Source organism: Labrus mixtus, chromosome 18 (genome assembly GCF_963584025.1).
Source record: "Labrus mixtus chromosome 18, fLabMix1.1, whole genome shotgun sequence".
Taxonomy (NCBI): domain Eukaryota; kingdom Metazoa; phylum Chordata; class Actinopteri; order Labriformes; family Labridae; genus Labrus; species Labrus mixtus.
In genome coordinates, this window is record NC_083629.1 from 20,332,785 (window position 1) to 20,350,555 (window position 17,771).

Below are 17,771 nucleotides of genomic sequence, written 5' to 3' on the forward strand. Positions count from 1 at the left end.
TCACAAAATGGACAAACAACATCAGATATTCCTACTGTTGACAAGCGTGCTGCTGTGTTTTACTGCTGCTAGAAGTGATCACAAACACAGGCACCCAGTGAAGTAGACAAAGAGGTGTGTGATGAATACCACCTCTGTTTAACACAGCTTACTTATCACGACTGGATTATAATGTCGAAATCCAACCCAGCTACAACTATAAAGATGTTTTGGAGTGTGTAATGATAAATCATCTTTTTTATTCATTTAAAGTAATCAAATGGACGTCCACCACTCTAGCCCTTTCTGAGAATCTGAGGTATAAAGCTCTGAAGTATGATAAAGGGTTACACAGTATATCATCATGATGGCATGCAGGCCAAGGCGGAAACAAATCTTTCAATAATTCAAAACATTCCTCCTTTAATCCTTCTCTGCTCTAAGATTGTGTTGAGATGTCTTTTACCAAGGTCAAAGCAGGAGGAGGGGATCAAAACAAAAAATTCAAGCTTCTCTGCAGAGTCGCTTTCCGACGCACAGAGACCTTTTGGAGACGAGTTTTCAATCAATAAAGCCGAGACTTCAAGAACCATTCTGAGATCACAGTTTCAAATGGATAAAACATCCAGATGTGCTGTATCAAATAAGAAAAATACTCAGCAAGAGATGATTCATGTAAATCAAACTCATAAGGGACTGAAGAAACAGCTTTACAGCTCCTACTACAAGATAGACCCCCCCCCCCCCCCCTCCCTCGGTTTAATAAATGCAAATCTTGACATTATCCCCAGCAGCATCCTGAAACTATAGAAGCAGTTCAACCAGAAAGGACGACTCCCCCCGGCACTTATGACACACGTCTATTATCTCTCAATAGCCTTTTATCCCATCACTTTTCTTCACGTTCTCTCTGCAGTTATTCTTCTGTGCTCTTCATTCCCCCTTTCTCCCATTCAATGGTCGCTCCCTGACCTCCTGTGCGGGGTAGATCTCATTTTCGGTCTGTGCTTTCCAAATAATAGAGCAATCTGTACATTGCCCTCATTTCCTTCCCCACCCCTTCCTATTGAAATATATACTGTATACTGTGTATTCACTCTCTTGTTATATTATTGTCTTTAAAGAACTTATCCTGTCCCAAACACCACAAGCATACAGGACCATGACCCAATCCAATAACTAGTTATAAGTCTGTAATATGGTGACATTCCATCCTGGTTTTAATTACCTTACTATCAATATACAGTATGTATCCTTGTAGCTTTGTAGTGAGCTGAATGTGAATCTCAAAGACGACTTCAATCCTAAAGTTGGAGAGAAGCTGAGACATCACTTCATCGCTGCATATTTTTCTCATGTTGAAAAAGGTTTGACCTTGGTGCCTCAGTTTGGCCTGCAGTTTAGTCCAAGTATCTCGTTGTAGCTTTTTTTTTAACCAGCTTGATAAGAGACACCAATGAGGACAACGTGGACGTTCTGTACCGAATGTACCACAGAGCTGTGTTAACGCAGACAGAAAAATAGATATTCAGGAACAGTGTCTTCTCGTGCGGCTTAATCAGCAGATAAACGTCAGCATCACACTGTGAATTAAACAGACGTTATTTTGTCAGTTATAGTCCTGATTAAGCTTAAATGACCACTTGGGAAAACTACACAGAAGCTCAGAATACTGAAGATATCTTCTTGGAAAAAAAAGCTCTCTACCGTTGTACTGCCCTTGTTCATCAACATGTGATTTAAATGGTAAACAGTCTTGAGCTTGTATAGCTCTTTTCTAGTCTTCTGACTACTCAAAGACAAAAGTGTGTGTGTGAATATTAACCAATAATACATGGATAAATGACAACTAGGTCAAATATAAGTCCATGAGAGCCAGTAGCAGAGCCTTCATATCAGAAATTAGAGAAAAGGCTTCATTCAAAACCCTTTACTGTTTTAGAAGGCCACAGTTACCAAAGTCAGAATTTCCTTATGCATCTTCTAAATAGAGCTGCATTACATGTAGTTCATATGCAGTACTGGTTTGTTACACTTATTTCATTTTTGCGTATAGTTTTGAATGACTGATTTCTAGACGAACAAAGCCATGCATGCAAGAGTTTGAAGCATGTCTGAAAGATTCTGTGGTATTTCATTAAACCTCAATATGACTGGGACTCATCACTTGTTAGTACGGGGAACACTTGACTAACTTAGCCCGGGGAAACTTTATAAACCAGCTTGATTTCTTCAGGAGCTCAACACCTTTTTTTTAGTAACAACTTTTCTAAATTGAGTCCAGGTATGTCTGTGTACTATATTACTGGCTTACCTTGTCTTAGTAGATGAGTGTGGTGTGCAACAAATTCTTTCCTCTTTTTGTTCAAATAGACCCTGCAGCGTAAAAAGACTGAATCTACACCTTGGTCTTCTGTGATGAGAAAATATCAAAAGGTCATTATCAGCTTTGATCATTAAAACATGGCATCATTTTAAAATTGGTCAAGAGGGGGTTAAGCTTTTTGGATTCTTACATCATGACTCATGTATTATGGTTTGAGTTGTTGGTTATTTTCATGCATAAATTGATGAAAGTGGTTATTGACTTATTATTGGAGATTTAATTCAAATATAATTGTTAATTTGAGTTAAGAAACTTTAACTTGTTTGCCATATTAATGAAAATGTTTGTTAAATTAGTTCATATTTAAACTGTTTTACACTTGTCAGATGTCTTGATTGTAACCTTCTATAAGAATGAAAATCATTTAACATTACAGAGACAGTTTGTCCCCTAATGCTGACGATTAAAAAAGCATCCACTTAGCTCAGAAACAACTCACGGCTAGATGCCAGTGAGGCAGAAAAGCTCAGGTGAGAATTGGGGCAGAGCGGTGTAAACAGTGTGGCCAGCAGCCCAAATCCACACTGATAACGAGGCAATTAGAAAATTAGCTGTTTTATTTCCTGACCAATTATACGCCCCATTAGGGCTCGCAAACATTCGCCTGTGCATCTACTTCCTGTTCTCTGAAGGGAGTCTAAAACTCTGCAGCATCACCTCACTGTGGTTTCCTCTGAAACGCTCTTTTAACAGTACAACATGAATGTATTTGGCACAACTAAAGAGAGCCTGGGTGTGGACATGGAGATAGACACAAGCATACGGAAATAAATCATTTTAGATACTAAAACGTTTAAAGGATCTAAATTCAATCTGACGTTCAATTTGAAACCGTTCTGCATCATGGTATCAGCTCCTTAAATGTAATGCATTGAATAAGCTGGCACCTGTCTGCAGTCTATTACCATGTGGGACTTAAGACTGACAGGAGCTCTTGTAGTAACGTGATAAGCCTGGGGAAACAGAGCAAGATTAAGCTCAAGCAAGAAAGCTGCTGGCATCCACACACCACAGATGACATCGTTATGACAGCTCTAGTACACACACGGGGAAACGAACAACAACCCCAGAGATTTATGAGTTACACTCCTGTCCTGTTTTGTTCATTCAGTTTATGATCCATATCAAACATACAGTACTCGTCTCTCTTGGTAACTTAAGTATTGTACTGATGGTTTATCAGCAGAATTATGTGCATAACGTTCTACCTTCAGGGTTTGCCTGTTGGCTGCCATCCCAGGAGGATTCTGCAGGTTGAGCCTCCCACAGTTATGGTCCCACACCTGAGCAGCGTCATGATTTTTGTTTTGCACTGGTGTGAGACTTAAACTGGAGTCGACAGAGTTGGCAGCAGGCTGGCATCCTATCTGTTCCTCCTGTTACGATGTGCTTGGTAAACTGTCAGCTTTTCCATCCATCAAACACAGTATCCACCCCTCACTGAGAGCCTGGAGTCTGTTATCAAATCACTCTCCACAATACAGCCATGGATCCACGAGCCACAGGTTTGGACCTGAGTGAATTTCTTATTCCCAACAAAGACATCAAGGTTGGTTCAATGAATCCTATAATTGTCCATCAGTTTAATTGGATTTTGTGCAATTTAAAAAAAATGTAAAGTGTAATTTCCAGTTCCATTTAAGGCAGTATTTGCTGATATGCAACATTATCACTGCATTATCCATCCTACTCTTAAGATCTCTGGGTTCAGAGCTCGACAGAGCTTTACTACCTTCCCTCCTACACAAGAGAAGATAGTCTGCACCAGGGTCAGTTTAACTGAGTTAAATATGGAAATGGTTGTCAGAGTAGGAGGAAGGTCAAGGCAACCTCACAGAAATTTGAAGAGAATGAGCATCTGTATTATTAATGAGAAGAAAGTGAGTTTCATACATAAAGAGAAAGTCTAAAGTCTTCACTGTCTTTTATGTTGAATACTTTTAGGAGCAATTTTTTCACAATAAGATGCCACAAAATCTGCGATTAAAAGTGCGTGTTACCAGTTTACAGACTGAGACTTTTGTCTTTACTCTGCCCTAATTTTGTCTGCGTTTCCGCAAGTTTTCTGAAAGCTTACGGATACCTATGAAGCAGTGAAGCCAACCGTTGAAGCACGACCAGCACGACCAGCAAAACACAGCGAGGAAGAATACTTAGCATTTCAATACTTGAAAATGGCATAACTTTCAGAGGGAAGTTTGTGCTAGTTGGTTAGGAACTACAAAAAGGGACGGACGACTACAACAGAACAGCTGGGTGGAGATCAGATGGAACTGAATGTCAGTCGGAGGGCAGTGAAGGGAAAGTGAAGGTCCCTGCAAGACTGCACGCTCTGAACGTTCATCCAAACGTAAAGGACATGTGGGAGTATAGATTGGTCATGACATTCATATAATTTAAAACACATGTATCTATGTTCATATTTAAAGGAAGCATAAATTAGACCTAATACTTTATTTAAAGTGACATATCCATCATCATGCAAAGTACACTAATTCCGTGTTTTTTGGAAATATCAATCCTTGGTTATTGCTGTAGGAGACATGTTTAGGGAAGTTTTTCCATAGATAATGCCATGAATAATACAACAGGTTAAATTGTTCTCAAAGATGTGGCTTGCAGGGATAAACAGATCAATATCTGATTAAGCTGCTGAGGTTGCTGCTTTCTTTACTGGCAAGAGAAACCACAACCAAAAGCTTTCCCTTCTCAAATAACAAACACAATGTGTAGCCAGGAAGTGTCCATTTATGTGGTTTGACAATGAACAATGAAATTCTACTTTGACTTGTTTGATCAGCCTATATTATGTATTAGTGTGTCACGAAGTCAGTATTAAGTTCAATGAAGGGAGAGGTTAGTATCCGATGTTTTTACAAAGCTTCACATATTTTGTTAACCGTGTCATTGGTTAAAGAACTGCCTGAGATTCTACTGTGATGTTCAACAATATTATGAAGGGTGGAAAGCAATTTCAAAAAAATGTGTTTTACACTTCAGGCACAGAATGAAATGTGTCAACATCACATAAATTAATTATTTAGTGTTGTATATGTGCTTGAAACCAGCTGATCAGTGTCAGATGCTTTGAGTCATAGCTGACACATATTGTTGGCCATCCTCATTGACCTCACTTTAGCAGAGCGCTCGACAGATGCTGTGTGCGAGGAACAAGCATGCATTTTCATAGGCACCAGGTGCTGGCTGTCATCATGCATAATCAGCTTCAGACTGGCTTACAGCACAGTATGACAACAGTCTGGCATTGAAGTGCCACTCTGTGCCAACAAGAAGTATTAACAAAGAACAATTAGCACAGAGGGTTATTTTCACTTTTCTTACCCCCCAGTAGTTTGGACTGACAGTTGACGAACTCGGGTTTCCGCGCGGAGCTGTAGCGCTGGCAGGTGTGGTGGAGAATCTGAATGAAGGTGCACTTCTCTCCTGCTGATCCAGCGACCCACTGGTCGAAAGCATTTTCAAACATCAGGTCGAACTCTGGACAGTCCTTGGAGAGAATAACAGACCGGAAAAGATGTTTTGTTTTTGTTGCCTGCTTTTTAAAAAAAAAATGTTTTAATGGAAATATGAAACAAATGAATAGCAGACATAAAAGTTACATACTTTGTTTGGGTCAATGCCGTTGACCTGCCGTAGCTGGTCAACTGTCCACTGGGATCTTTTTATGAAGGAAGTGGATCCTTGGAACTGCTTCACTTTAGTTATGGATACGTGGGACGGTTTCTTATTTGTAACTGTGGAAACAAAACAATAAAACACACCTGATAAGTTTTTTAACAGCAGTTATTTAATATATCAATATGGTGTAACTATAGCCACGTTTATCATATATCTAGAAAGTTAAGGTTTGGATAAATACACAGTTCAGGTCACAAGATGAACCAATATGAATACTAGAGCCAAGAATAAACCTTGCTGAGACAAGGTGATATATTCACTCTTATCCAACAACAACAAAGACATTAATATAAAGTTCTAAAACAAAGACCATAAACAGACACAGATTAATTCTTCTTTTCTACCCACTCTGTTAATTTGTGAGCATTAATCTTACATAAAGTACTCTGTGCAATGTGTGCAATGAGTTCCAGTGTCCCGGCTACATGAAGAACATTTTCCACACCGATGGTTTGGAGAACACAAACACTTGTTTAAATTGTTCCTGTCAAAGAATAAATTGCTCCGCATTTTCACACCTTGTTGGACACAACCCATTTCTCTTCTACTGCAGTGCTGACTAAATCAAAGCAGGTAACAAAAGCGCACGACATCCAAGCATCAGCAACTCACAAAGAGAAACATTGGACATAATGACAACACAGCCAACAAAAACACTGTGCTTTCATTTGAACTACTGGGTACTGCAAAGTTTTATGATTTGATGCAATATCATACTTTGGTGGTTCCTAATATTTACATTATCCAGGTAAAAAAGGATCAGTCTGTTCCTGCTGATTCTTGGAGGAATGTTCTCATATTTTGAAGCTTTTCTAAAAGGTTGGTAACATAAGATACATTTTTTTTTTTTTTTTAAAGATTTGTTTTTGGGTTTTTGTGCCTTTATGGAGAGAGCTAGGACAGTGGATAGAGTCGGAAACCAGGGAGAGAGAGTGGGGAGTGACATGCGGGAGGGAGGCCACAGGCGGGATGCGAGCCCGGGCCGCCCGCTTGAGACGACAGCCTCAATACATGGGGCGCGCGCCCTAACCATTGCGCCATCAGCAAGCCCCCATAAGATACATGTACATATTGTGTATCTACATATATGTAGATATTATGTACATAACTATCAAGCTGAGGTGATGCCAAGATACCAAATAATCCTTCTAACTTAATCTCCTGTTCAATGACATCATCTTGTCCTCAGTTTGGCCCACTTGCCCTTTGTTCAAACAAAGTGTGTGTGGTTGGATAGTGAAACCCTTTGTACTTCTTCACTAATGTTGCTTTTTTAACCTCTGCAGTGGACCTCTATATCCGCTCTCCCACATTAGCCATTGTGGGGTCATCTTTGGGTCACTTTCACTCTTTAGTCTGTTTTCTTCTTGCTTTCCTGCAAGTTGCCATGTTATTGAACACTTCTGACTTATGTTCAGGTTTGGTTTGGGAAAGATTTACCACGCCCCTTTTTCAGGCTTTGAAAACAAAGGTGAGGCTGAGTGTTATATCAGGTGACATTTTCAGGATGTTATGTGTATCCATTTAGACAGCTGTAGTTAATACTCGAGGTCCAGCAGGGTTTAGACGCACACAATGCAGGCAGACGTTGGCAGGCTGTCATTCTTTTCCAATCTTTTCTTTTAAACTTTTATTATCAGAGAGAACGCCACTACCATGTCGAGCAGCTGAAGTGAGTGATCGGATCTGTTTGGGGGTCACAGAAGAGGTTAACAGAAGCTTGTTAAACCAGAGAATTTCATAAAGAGGATGACAGCTTGATGTAATGAACAAACGTGTTGAAAACTAGGAGTTTAGAAAGTCAGGTCATCCAATTCACAGCAGGAATAATTTGTTTCTGAGCTACAGTTGTTTGCAGATGATAGACTTTAGCAGTCGAACCATTATTTTCCTCTTACTGATAAAGGAGAGATGGGCTTTTAAAATGAAGATTGGTAGCGGAGAGATAAAAGAGTATGAATTCAGCTAGTAACTGTCTCTTAAAGATCTTTTCCTCCATCAAATCCTACCAGAAACACCCGATAATGTATGAAGCTGATACTCATGACTCTTTTCAGTATCAATTAAAAAAAGCTTGGCCTTGAAAATGTCACATATTTAGAACAAACGTCTATGACATGTTCTCAAGGCCCAAGATCTTCAACTTTTTTAAGGTGTTCATCTTTTGTATTAACTTTTAGCACAGGTCTATGTTGATAGTATGAGCTGCCTTTCATTCTAGCAGAATATGCCAAGCTGCACGCAAACACTTATGCTGTGTTGTTAAATTTGCTGTACCTTAAAGCAGGAGAGAAAAAAAAACCCATTACAATACACTGTACAGCACAACAGAAGAAAAGAAGTACCTATGACTGACTTCTCCATTAGGGTTAGGGTTTTGGGAGTAACTTTAACTGTATGCTCAGACGTAATCTGGTGGCACTGTTTGGCATTTTATCTTTTAGACATTTCCCTGAGATCTGACGTCTTAGAACATCCGTGAATAACGTGAAAGAAAAGATGCTTTCTCAAGGCCGTGGAGCTTAGTTGTCAACGCATCAACGCAGAGGTCTTAATCAAACTGCCAGACGCCTTTGAGCCTCTGAAAAATCTATTTCATATTCAGGAGAGTTGACTCCCACCTCTTTGGAGTTGCTCCCCTGCATATTAAAGTGTTACTGACAGTTAGAGGAGCTGGCTTTATTGAAACAACAATCAAGGACATGCCTCTAAGAAATCGTTTACTCAAGTGCTTCAACTGAAATGAAACCTCAAGTGGATTGAGCGCTACTCTGAGTGTGTTTAGAGAAGTAATTCAAAGAGGAAATAATGACAGAGGCATTGTTTGGGACTTTATTTATGAGGGGGAGAGAGATAAGTGAAGGTTTGATGGATGTCAGTATAGAAATGTGAGTTTTGACAAGATTGTGGAATTCATTCTTGATTCAACAAACCTTCCTTTTATAGTCAAAACTAAAAGTTAGTCTGCTGCCTTGCATTAACCTGAACGCCTGTGATATATTATTATAATAACTAAATGATATTAGTCTACCCAGTGTTTGTACAGAAATAAAAAGATTCATAGGCAAAGTTTGCTTCTCATTTTGACCGTATTGTAAACCATTTTTGAGCTAAACTGCCACCAAACTAGTCAACAACCTCCTACCCGCCACTCCTCCAGAACCACTATGATATGAGAACCTCAATGCTGATTAGCACAACGCTTCCTTAGTCATGTACTTTAACTGAGTTTGAACAAATACGAAACTGCATATGACTTGCCTCCCTGACCTACTTCACGTTTACATAAAGAATGAGCAAACACCACTGGGCCACATAATATCTAGGAACAAGGAGAGACACTGAAAGGCTGCTAAAGCCATTGTTTCCATTTGGGCTGTCAGAGGAAGGCCATGCTGGGGTTCCTTTCTCATGCTCTGATGGTGACATGCTCTCACTTCCTCCAGTGGATCAGTCCCTTGTTGTGTTTGGCCAAGTGCAAACGCTGCGGCAGAGGGGAAGCTCATACTGTACACAGACTGCTGACATTGCATAGGAAATGTTCTCAGGATCACTATTCCCTCAAGGAAATATTATCATAGCTGTGGTTGTTAGGACGGAAATTTGAGCTCTGAATGGAAATGTAGTTAAAGCAACTATTACGTAAATGATCGTGTGAGAAGTGTGCAGTTGGTCGATTATAAGTGTATACAAACATTGGTGAAAGTGGTGACTACAGCACTATTAAAGTAAATCCAGTCAAGTACCACCAAGTACAGAATAACTCTGGAGTTCATTGAGAAATACTGGAGCTTGCCAAAGACACTATGAAAGCTAACAGAGTACGGAGAAGGACCACCGACATGGGCATAACATTAATAACTCCCATTTCCTCATATAATACAACTTAATCCTCTTGTCAACATTGATGCTTCCCCAAAGTCTCCATCCACCAGCCAGAAACAAGATAAGCATCAGCATATTGGGCCAGCCAAGAGGAGATATGAAAATCCCAAACCACAGAATAACAAGAGATCACATCAGATATGGAAGATGACGTGTAAACGTACAGTCAGAGAGGCACCGGGTTTCCTAGAATTCCTGCTGGTTTCCAGAGCCACCCACCAAGAGAAAGTGAAGTAGCCAATTCACAAAAGAGGTTAGATTCTCTGCCCGAGCCGTCAGTATATCCCTCGGGCCCAAGCCAGGCTGGTCTTCAGGTCTTATATAAAAGTTATTTTCTCGCCGTAAGAATTCACTCAGTAACATCTTATCTGAACAGATTCATTCTTTCACACAGTCATTCAAACAACTTAAACTTTAATTATAAAAAAAACAACTTACTATAATTAAATATATGGGTTTAAGTCTGGCCCATAAGTACAGTTAATACAGAGAGAAGTAGCACAGGCTCAGGTCGGTTCGGGCTGGATTTTTTGGGCTCGATCTATGCTCTAATTTACAGGTTAAACATGGAGAATTATATGAAAAGCACATGTACTTAGACATTTATAATACACAGCCCACAAAGTGATCTGATATTTTGGAAATGACAAAAACTCTTTGCACTCTTCACAGATCATTTGATAAAGTCTACTTATACCAATTGCTGTTAACCTTCTGAAGTAGCACAAACCCATGTGGTAAATCATTTCAATAACAGCTGTTACATTTTATTTTGCCCCTAAACAGTTTGTTGCTTGTATTACAAAATTGAAATACAGTTCAGGATACCTGAGTAGTCAAGCTTACAAGATGAAAGTGCGTTTTTAATCATTTGAGTCCCGTCTGTCCTACTTCAAAGAAGCCGTCACAGCCTTGTTCTTAGCCAGGTGGGCTAAAGATCTCTTCACAAATCAGACCTCTTCCGTTAGCAGTCAATTGGCTCCATGCTCTGACAATAAGCAGACACGGTTGCCATGGCAGTCTCATTTGCGAGGCATCAACTACACTTGGGAAGAAGGGGCTTGCACCTGGCCAGGTTCATTCAGGGAGAGCAAGCGAGGACGCGTCAGATACAATATTGACTCGTAGCTGGATCCCAGTAAACAGAAAGTCTAAGTCATTCTGAAACTCCTCAGACAGAAAGAAATACTAATGAACAAAGTGTTCGGCTACAAAGAACTACAGTATGTACTGTTTGTTTGGCTTGGCTGAGGACCAGATATGACCTAAAGGGATAGATAATATGTACATGGAAAAACTAAACGCATGAATCCCCATGAATCATTATCAGTCTCATGACAATAAATGATTAAGTTGGTTGGCAAGAAAAAGCTAAAAACTACTTTCTTGCTGTTCTTTCTGTATAAACAAAAAGAGGATGAAGTAACTTTCAACAAATTCTATATTTAAAGATAAATTCAACTTTTGGAAGTTATCTTTGGCAATGTTTTTAGTTTATTACAAAGAAGGTACTATACAATCCAGTGTAAGTTCATTTTATTTAGAGACAGACTATGACAATGCCTTCATCTGAGACTCATAATTTATTTCACACTTCAAACCAATGAAGTAAAAATGAAAACGGTTTGTTAATACCATTAGTTGACATTAAATCTTGAAATGATAACAAAGAAACCACACAGAAGTGTCACCATTTAAGGAGTGTGCATTCCAGGACTAATTTTGCTGCGTGTTGAAGAACCATCCTCTGAGGCCATGTCTCACAGCTTTCTCCGTCTTGCTCTGTGATTACAGGTCTATTTTAAAGCTGCCCTGCCTGAGCTTGAACACATTGTAATCATCAGACAGAAAATGTCACTCGACTGAAACGCAGTTCTGTCTAGACTGGCATCGTCTTGTGACAAAAGAATCTACAGTGTATTCATGGGTTAGAAAACAGTGAATGCTGTGTACAAGGCCTCCTCAGGCAGGGATGGTGTCCAAGCAGAGGCAAGGCACCAATAGTAAGATGGACACATGGCACGTATATCATGGTGAATAATTGCTATAGAAAAGAGAACAGCTTCGTTCAACCCCCGAGAGGGGCGAGATACTCATGGAACAGATACAGACACCATCGGGTTTACACAACAGAAAAGAAACACTTAATGTAGACTCTAACAAGTTTAATATGCAAATTATAATGAAATGTGTTTTACTGAAAACCTAAAGTGCTGCATTTTTTAAAATCAACTTTTAGTTTATAATTGAGTTCGAATGAATCTCTAATGCCTACATCTTTATTCCAAGAGAGGTTGTTAAATCAACAAACAGCAAATAGTAACTTTCAGTTTTATCAACTTGTGCAAAAGGTGTTTAGCAAATATTTGAAAGATACAAACACTTGAATATCTGAAAAAAATCAGTAATGTGTCACAGCTGAATAACAACTGGGCAAGATGTTTAAAGAAAGGTTCTTCAACATTGTTTTTTGTGTGTTATATAATTTGTGTCTGAACAGTTATTTAAGCCTCTGTGTTTTTTAATTAAGTGTCTAATCATCGCGAAAAACAACAATCATGCAACACTGCTAGTAGCTGTAAACCTTCACAGTTGGAATAGACACTGGGTACTACTAATGGCTGTTCAAATCATAATAAAACACCAGTAGGGAAAAAAGGCTGAAATGAAACTCCATTACACATTAACTAAAACGGCATTTTAATTAACCTAACTTTGACTGACATGGCCTTGATGTAACCTCATGTTCACATCACTTTCAAACCATATGTTGAGAATAAAATGAATTGATGTCTTTGAGGACCTGGAACTGAAGTCATCCCTCATTTGGTCTGTAAGAATCCAAAACCCAAATGAGCTTTTTAAGACACAGACCATCTTTTGCCTCCAGTAACGTCTGCTATCCATCCAATTATAACACTCACCCAAGGACAACACGTTAAAAGGATTCTGGAGGCTTGACGAATCATGTGCGTCAGCCGTCCAAAATGAAAACTCTCATTTGATGCACCAGAGTTCAGTTCACATTAAAGTAACTCAGAGCCGATTTAATTAACGGAGGATGAACTCAAGTGTTTAAAAAAATGACTGTCAATTATCATCCACACGTTCTTCAATAAACTTGTGAAAAATAACATTAATGGCAATATTATATAAATAAGTGAATTAAAAAGTGATCTAAGCTCTAGTTCCTCTGTTGATCAGAAGAGTTTTACTAAACTTAATCTGTGGGTGTCATGATCTCAAAGATAAAGCCTTTAAAATGTTATTTTTTTTAAGACTTCAATTAATAGATTTGTAAAGACCGTTTATTTAATCTTTTTCAAACTTGTATTAGGTCAGAAAATGTGATTATCTTGTTTTTTACACTTCTGTTTAGGGCTAGGTGAGATGCCCTGCAGAGAGCTTAAATACATCACCGCTCACTATGACAATTTCTCTTAAAGGAAGAACGTGCAACTTTTTGAACCAGTAGATGTCGCCATAAACCAAAACAAACTGCTGTTTGGGGACGACTCCGCTCTCCTCCAGCGACACACCTCTAACCCCTGTCCACTCGCGTTTGCACAAAGGAGTCATCAATGATAACGCACCATGATTGAGCACGATTGAGCGCAAGCAGCGGACAAATTTTACTCGAGCTGCAATTGGCTGCGTCCTGCATTGTTGTGTTAGCAGGCTAATGTTAACACGCTTTGGTTAACTCAGATTGAACATAAATTGACAGAATGACCGAGATCTAAAGACCCTAACGTGACATCCAAATAAGCAGTGAGTATGTTCTTCTTCTTTTCTCTAGTCCTTGACTAAAACAGCTTTTATACACAAGGCCGTCCTGTCCATGTAAACATGATGTAAACATGGCTCCAACAACAGTACAGCTGGCGGGACTCTGGCTTCTCAGAGAGATATTTACAGAAGATATACTTAATTTCTGCTGTATTTCTTTGTAAAATGATCTTCCTTTAATGTCTGAGGTAAAGCATGCAGCTTGAGCAGTAAATGAAGTAACTTGAAGAGCTAATGTGAGCATTTAGTGAGGAGAAAGAAAACCTGGAAATTCTTACAGTGAAGAGAAACAGTTTGAAGAAAGAAAGTTGAAAACATATTTAGGAAAAAGATTGGTACAATGAAGGCTCCAGTTTCAGTTATTAAGGTCACAAACTGTCTCATGACAAAGTCACTGAAATTACTTCTTAGAAATACAAAAAAAAAACTGAGACAATTTCAGGTGCACACAAAGGCTTTATATTTTTTATTTGCCATATAGTAAATGATAGATTGTTTCAGACCAACAATGAACCAGGCATTGATTTCATCAAAGGACAATGAAGGCCAAGCAATATATCCCAGAATCCCATAAAGACAAACCGAGGGAAAACATCATCATCCAATAGAGAGGCGAAGAAACCAATCAGGCTTCGCACAGTGGTGGTGAGACGTGTTTCTCTTTCTCATCTTGCTTCCTGCTCCAGTGCACATCCATGGAGGATACATACGATCTCCAGTGAGGCCTATATTACACATTAGGAGCGTCCAAGCTCGTACATCACCCTGTGCTCCTCGGACCACTTAATAACAAAGCTATTCAACGAGGCCCCAGCCCGCATAGTAGACATTCCTCTAGAGCCAGAGTCCACGGATACAAGGAAATATTTAATTACACCGGGGCACCAACCTGAGGCTTCTCCCCTACTGTGATGCTATGAGACGGATTCTGCACACATCAGCCTACCAAGGCTCCGTACGAGCCAAGTAATAGTTGAACTGATTGAATTGCCGCAATAACCCAACCTCACATGATTTGCTTACTTTTGCATTTCTACATTTCTGTTATTAACTTTATTAAATGAAGAAATCTCCAAAAGCAAAGAGGTAGTGTCAGGTTATAACATTTTGCAACAAAAATCTCACAGCTCCAGGTTAAAGAGATTCCATTTTTTTTTTTAAAAAAGGTTCAGAACTTGCTGTATGTGCCAAAAATCTGGTGAGTGTTAATACATGAAGACCTCATCACAACCTTATCTGGATATTATCAAGCAGCGCATGTGTCGGGACTTTAAACATCCAAAACAAAGTGCATTCCTCAACACTTACTTCTTCGGGATGACCTAAACTGATGTGCCTGGAACAGAAACCTTCAACTGAAAACATCCTCAGTGTCCAACCTGGGTCACTCACAGAACATTAGAAAGAAATGCTAAGTGACGACCTGTTGGTTAGATCAGAGATGGTTGTGTTTAGAGGATTCAGATTTGTCATTTTACCTTTTTAAGTATTCAGTTTATTCTCTGTCTCACCAGAATAAGTAAATATCCTTTAATACAATTATCCTGGTCCCTATGGCATTCATTTTAAACTTTTAAAAACTTGTGGTTATCAGGATCTCCACTTTCACTGATAGGTTTTTTTTATTTTTTTGGATATACAAGAGTATTTATTTTTGTCTGGGTGGTCTGGCTTTTGGTTCTTTGATGTTCTGAAATGAGGGATTTAGCTTATTATCACAGGCCTATTATCATACCACTCTGGTCATTTATCTATTTTCCCACTGCTATTACTGGTGGAGCTGGATCGTATGCTGGTGAGTCATTCCACTGAATCTCACCTTTAGCCCTTGAAAAGTGAAATCAAATGATAACTCAAAGCAATACAGTCCAGGCTTGTTTCCAGATCTCATTTCCTGGTCCATCTGTTCCCTTTAAGGTTCAGTGAAGTAACGTCTGCATCTAATACGACCTGAGGTAAACCCAGATTAGGATATACCGAACATCAGGCAGAAGGATTGCAGAGTTTCCCCCACAAAGACTGCACCTGTTCGGGTGGGGGTTTACATTTTTTTTCCCAGGAAGAACTTTTTACTTTACATAGTTAACATATTATTTTGTGATTTACCCTCTACCTTACTGTATTCATTTTCATTCCCTACACACACACACACCTTCAACTCTGCTCATAAATACACAGCGAATGGCTTGTTCTGTCCCAGCTCTTTCTTTTTCTCTTCCTCTTTTATGGTGCTCTGTTGACTGCGGCCCCAAAACTTCGCATTTTTGATTCATTTTGACAATTTTAGGTTTTTTTTTAACTGCACATAAGACACATGTGATGTGAACAAGGCTTGTCGTTAACAACGTAGCTCATCAGAACATCAAGACCATTTGGTACAGAGAGACATAAACACCAACCAGCTGCACTCAAATGATTTTAAACAGCAGCATAAGAACATCTGTATTTAACAAGAGACATGACACCAGGCAATGCATTTACATGAGAAAATACCAGAAAAGGTCTTTATCTCTTGTACTTGTTTCTCTAAAGACTATGTGTTAGAAGAACCCTGGGAGACCGTGGAAAGACTTTGGAAAACAGAAGAGTTTCACTGTAAGCGTTCTGAGGTAGATTCAGGGGAAGACAATTCTAGGGCTGCAGCAGAATGTTTTTTTGAAAGCACCATGTAGTACTTTGCCTCTGGGCACCCTGATATGCTTTCTACTTGTCATCAGGTTAAAGCTGGAAAAAACCCATCAGGGATAGTTTGTCATTTCAGTTTCAAAGGACATTCTGTACACGGGGGATACATTACTTGTTATTTATGTTTTTATTTTAGGGAGAGTTACTTCCTGTTAGAAGTGTGTCTTTATGTGTTGGGAATGGGGGAAAGTTTAATTCACAACTCCTGCCACAAACTTTATTCTGACAAGATCGAATACAGAGTGATGTCCATATATCACAGGGAACAACACATAACAGAAGAAAGTGCATATAAAACATGTTGGTCCCATTGAACAGAAACCTATACTTCATCAGCATTATAACATAATGGTAATAGATGACCTCGACGAGATCACACAGGCTGATAACCTCAAAGTTTTGCTTTAATTAGATGGATAAAATTCACTGCTTCACTTGGAACAGAAAACTTTTCAGGGTAATAGTTTAAGCTTTTCACTTGTGCAAAGTTTTGAGTGTACATGATAGATGTGATATGTCACCAGAGACAGATGGATGGTGAAGAAGATCCATTTATCTCCCTCACGGGTGATAAGCACCATGAAGACAGCACAAAAACAGTGTCCTCTAGAACTTCCAGACGCACAAAGTACTCAAGGTCATGATGACGATGGTCAACTGGGCTGTAAATGACGTTTATGTTCACATCCTGTTGCATAGAACAGAAGGATCCATTATGTATGCTCCTTCAGGAACAACAGCAAAACCCAGTAGTCATTACAAAAGCAATTAATTCAAGTAACTTGGATTATTTCCTCTACACGAATTGTAACCACAAACCTTAAATTAGGTCTAGGAGGATTTAATTATATGGCTTCACTGGATAGATTTTTCTGTCATTGCGGTGCAGTATTTGCCAAACCCTAAAAAGATAAACAGACACAACTTTACCTCAAAGATGACGTAAAGGTGACAGACGTGTGCATTTTAAGAGATTTTAAAGCAGATGATTAACTGAGTGTTTGTTCCCACACTTATTTATTCTGTTAAATGTTACAAAAAGTGGAAAGTAATCCTAAAACACGAGGGTTAAAAGATCTGCCTAATTCACAGAGTTGTAAAAACTCCACAAAACTCTCCATTTGTCTTTCTTGTTGTTTTAAAGCCATTAGCCCGTTTTCATTAAGATTTGGTAACTCAGGGGAGGGGAGGATGAAGAATTCATTACAAACAGGTGTAGAGAACAAAGAGAGGGTGGTCTGGATCAATACACAGTTACAAGTTGGGAACTCATTTGTGCTGTGATTTATTCAACTACAGCTCAATGTGACACACGGCTCTGTAACAAGGCCTGGGTCTATCTCGTGGA

General features: G+C 39.1%; 1 protein-coding gene across 2 annotated transcripts in view; it reads right to left on the bottom strand.

Moving 5' to 3' along the window:
• Positions 1–17,771, bottom strand: part of stxbp6 (syntaxin binding protein 6 (amisyn)) — a 65,216-nt gene that overhangs the window by 9,467 nt on the left and 37,978 nt on the right. The window contains exons 3-5 of one of the 2 annotated variants that reach the window (XM_061062514.1): positions 5,990–6,120; positions 5,708–5,873; positions 2,294–2,392 (exon numbers count right to left, since the gene is read on the bottom strand). In XM_061062514.1, the coding sequence (XP_060918497.1) occupies positions 2,294–2,392; positions 5,708–5,873; positions 5,990–6,120 (396 nt within the window). The remainder of the gene's footprint in view (positions 1–2,293; positions 2,393–5,707; positions 5,874–5,989; positions 6,121–17,771) is intronic. The other variant, XM_061062515.1, reaches the window with a different exon arrangement.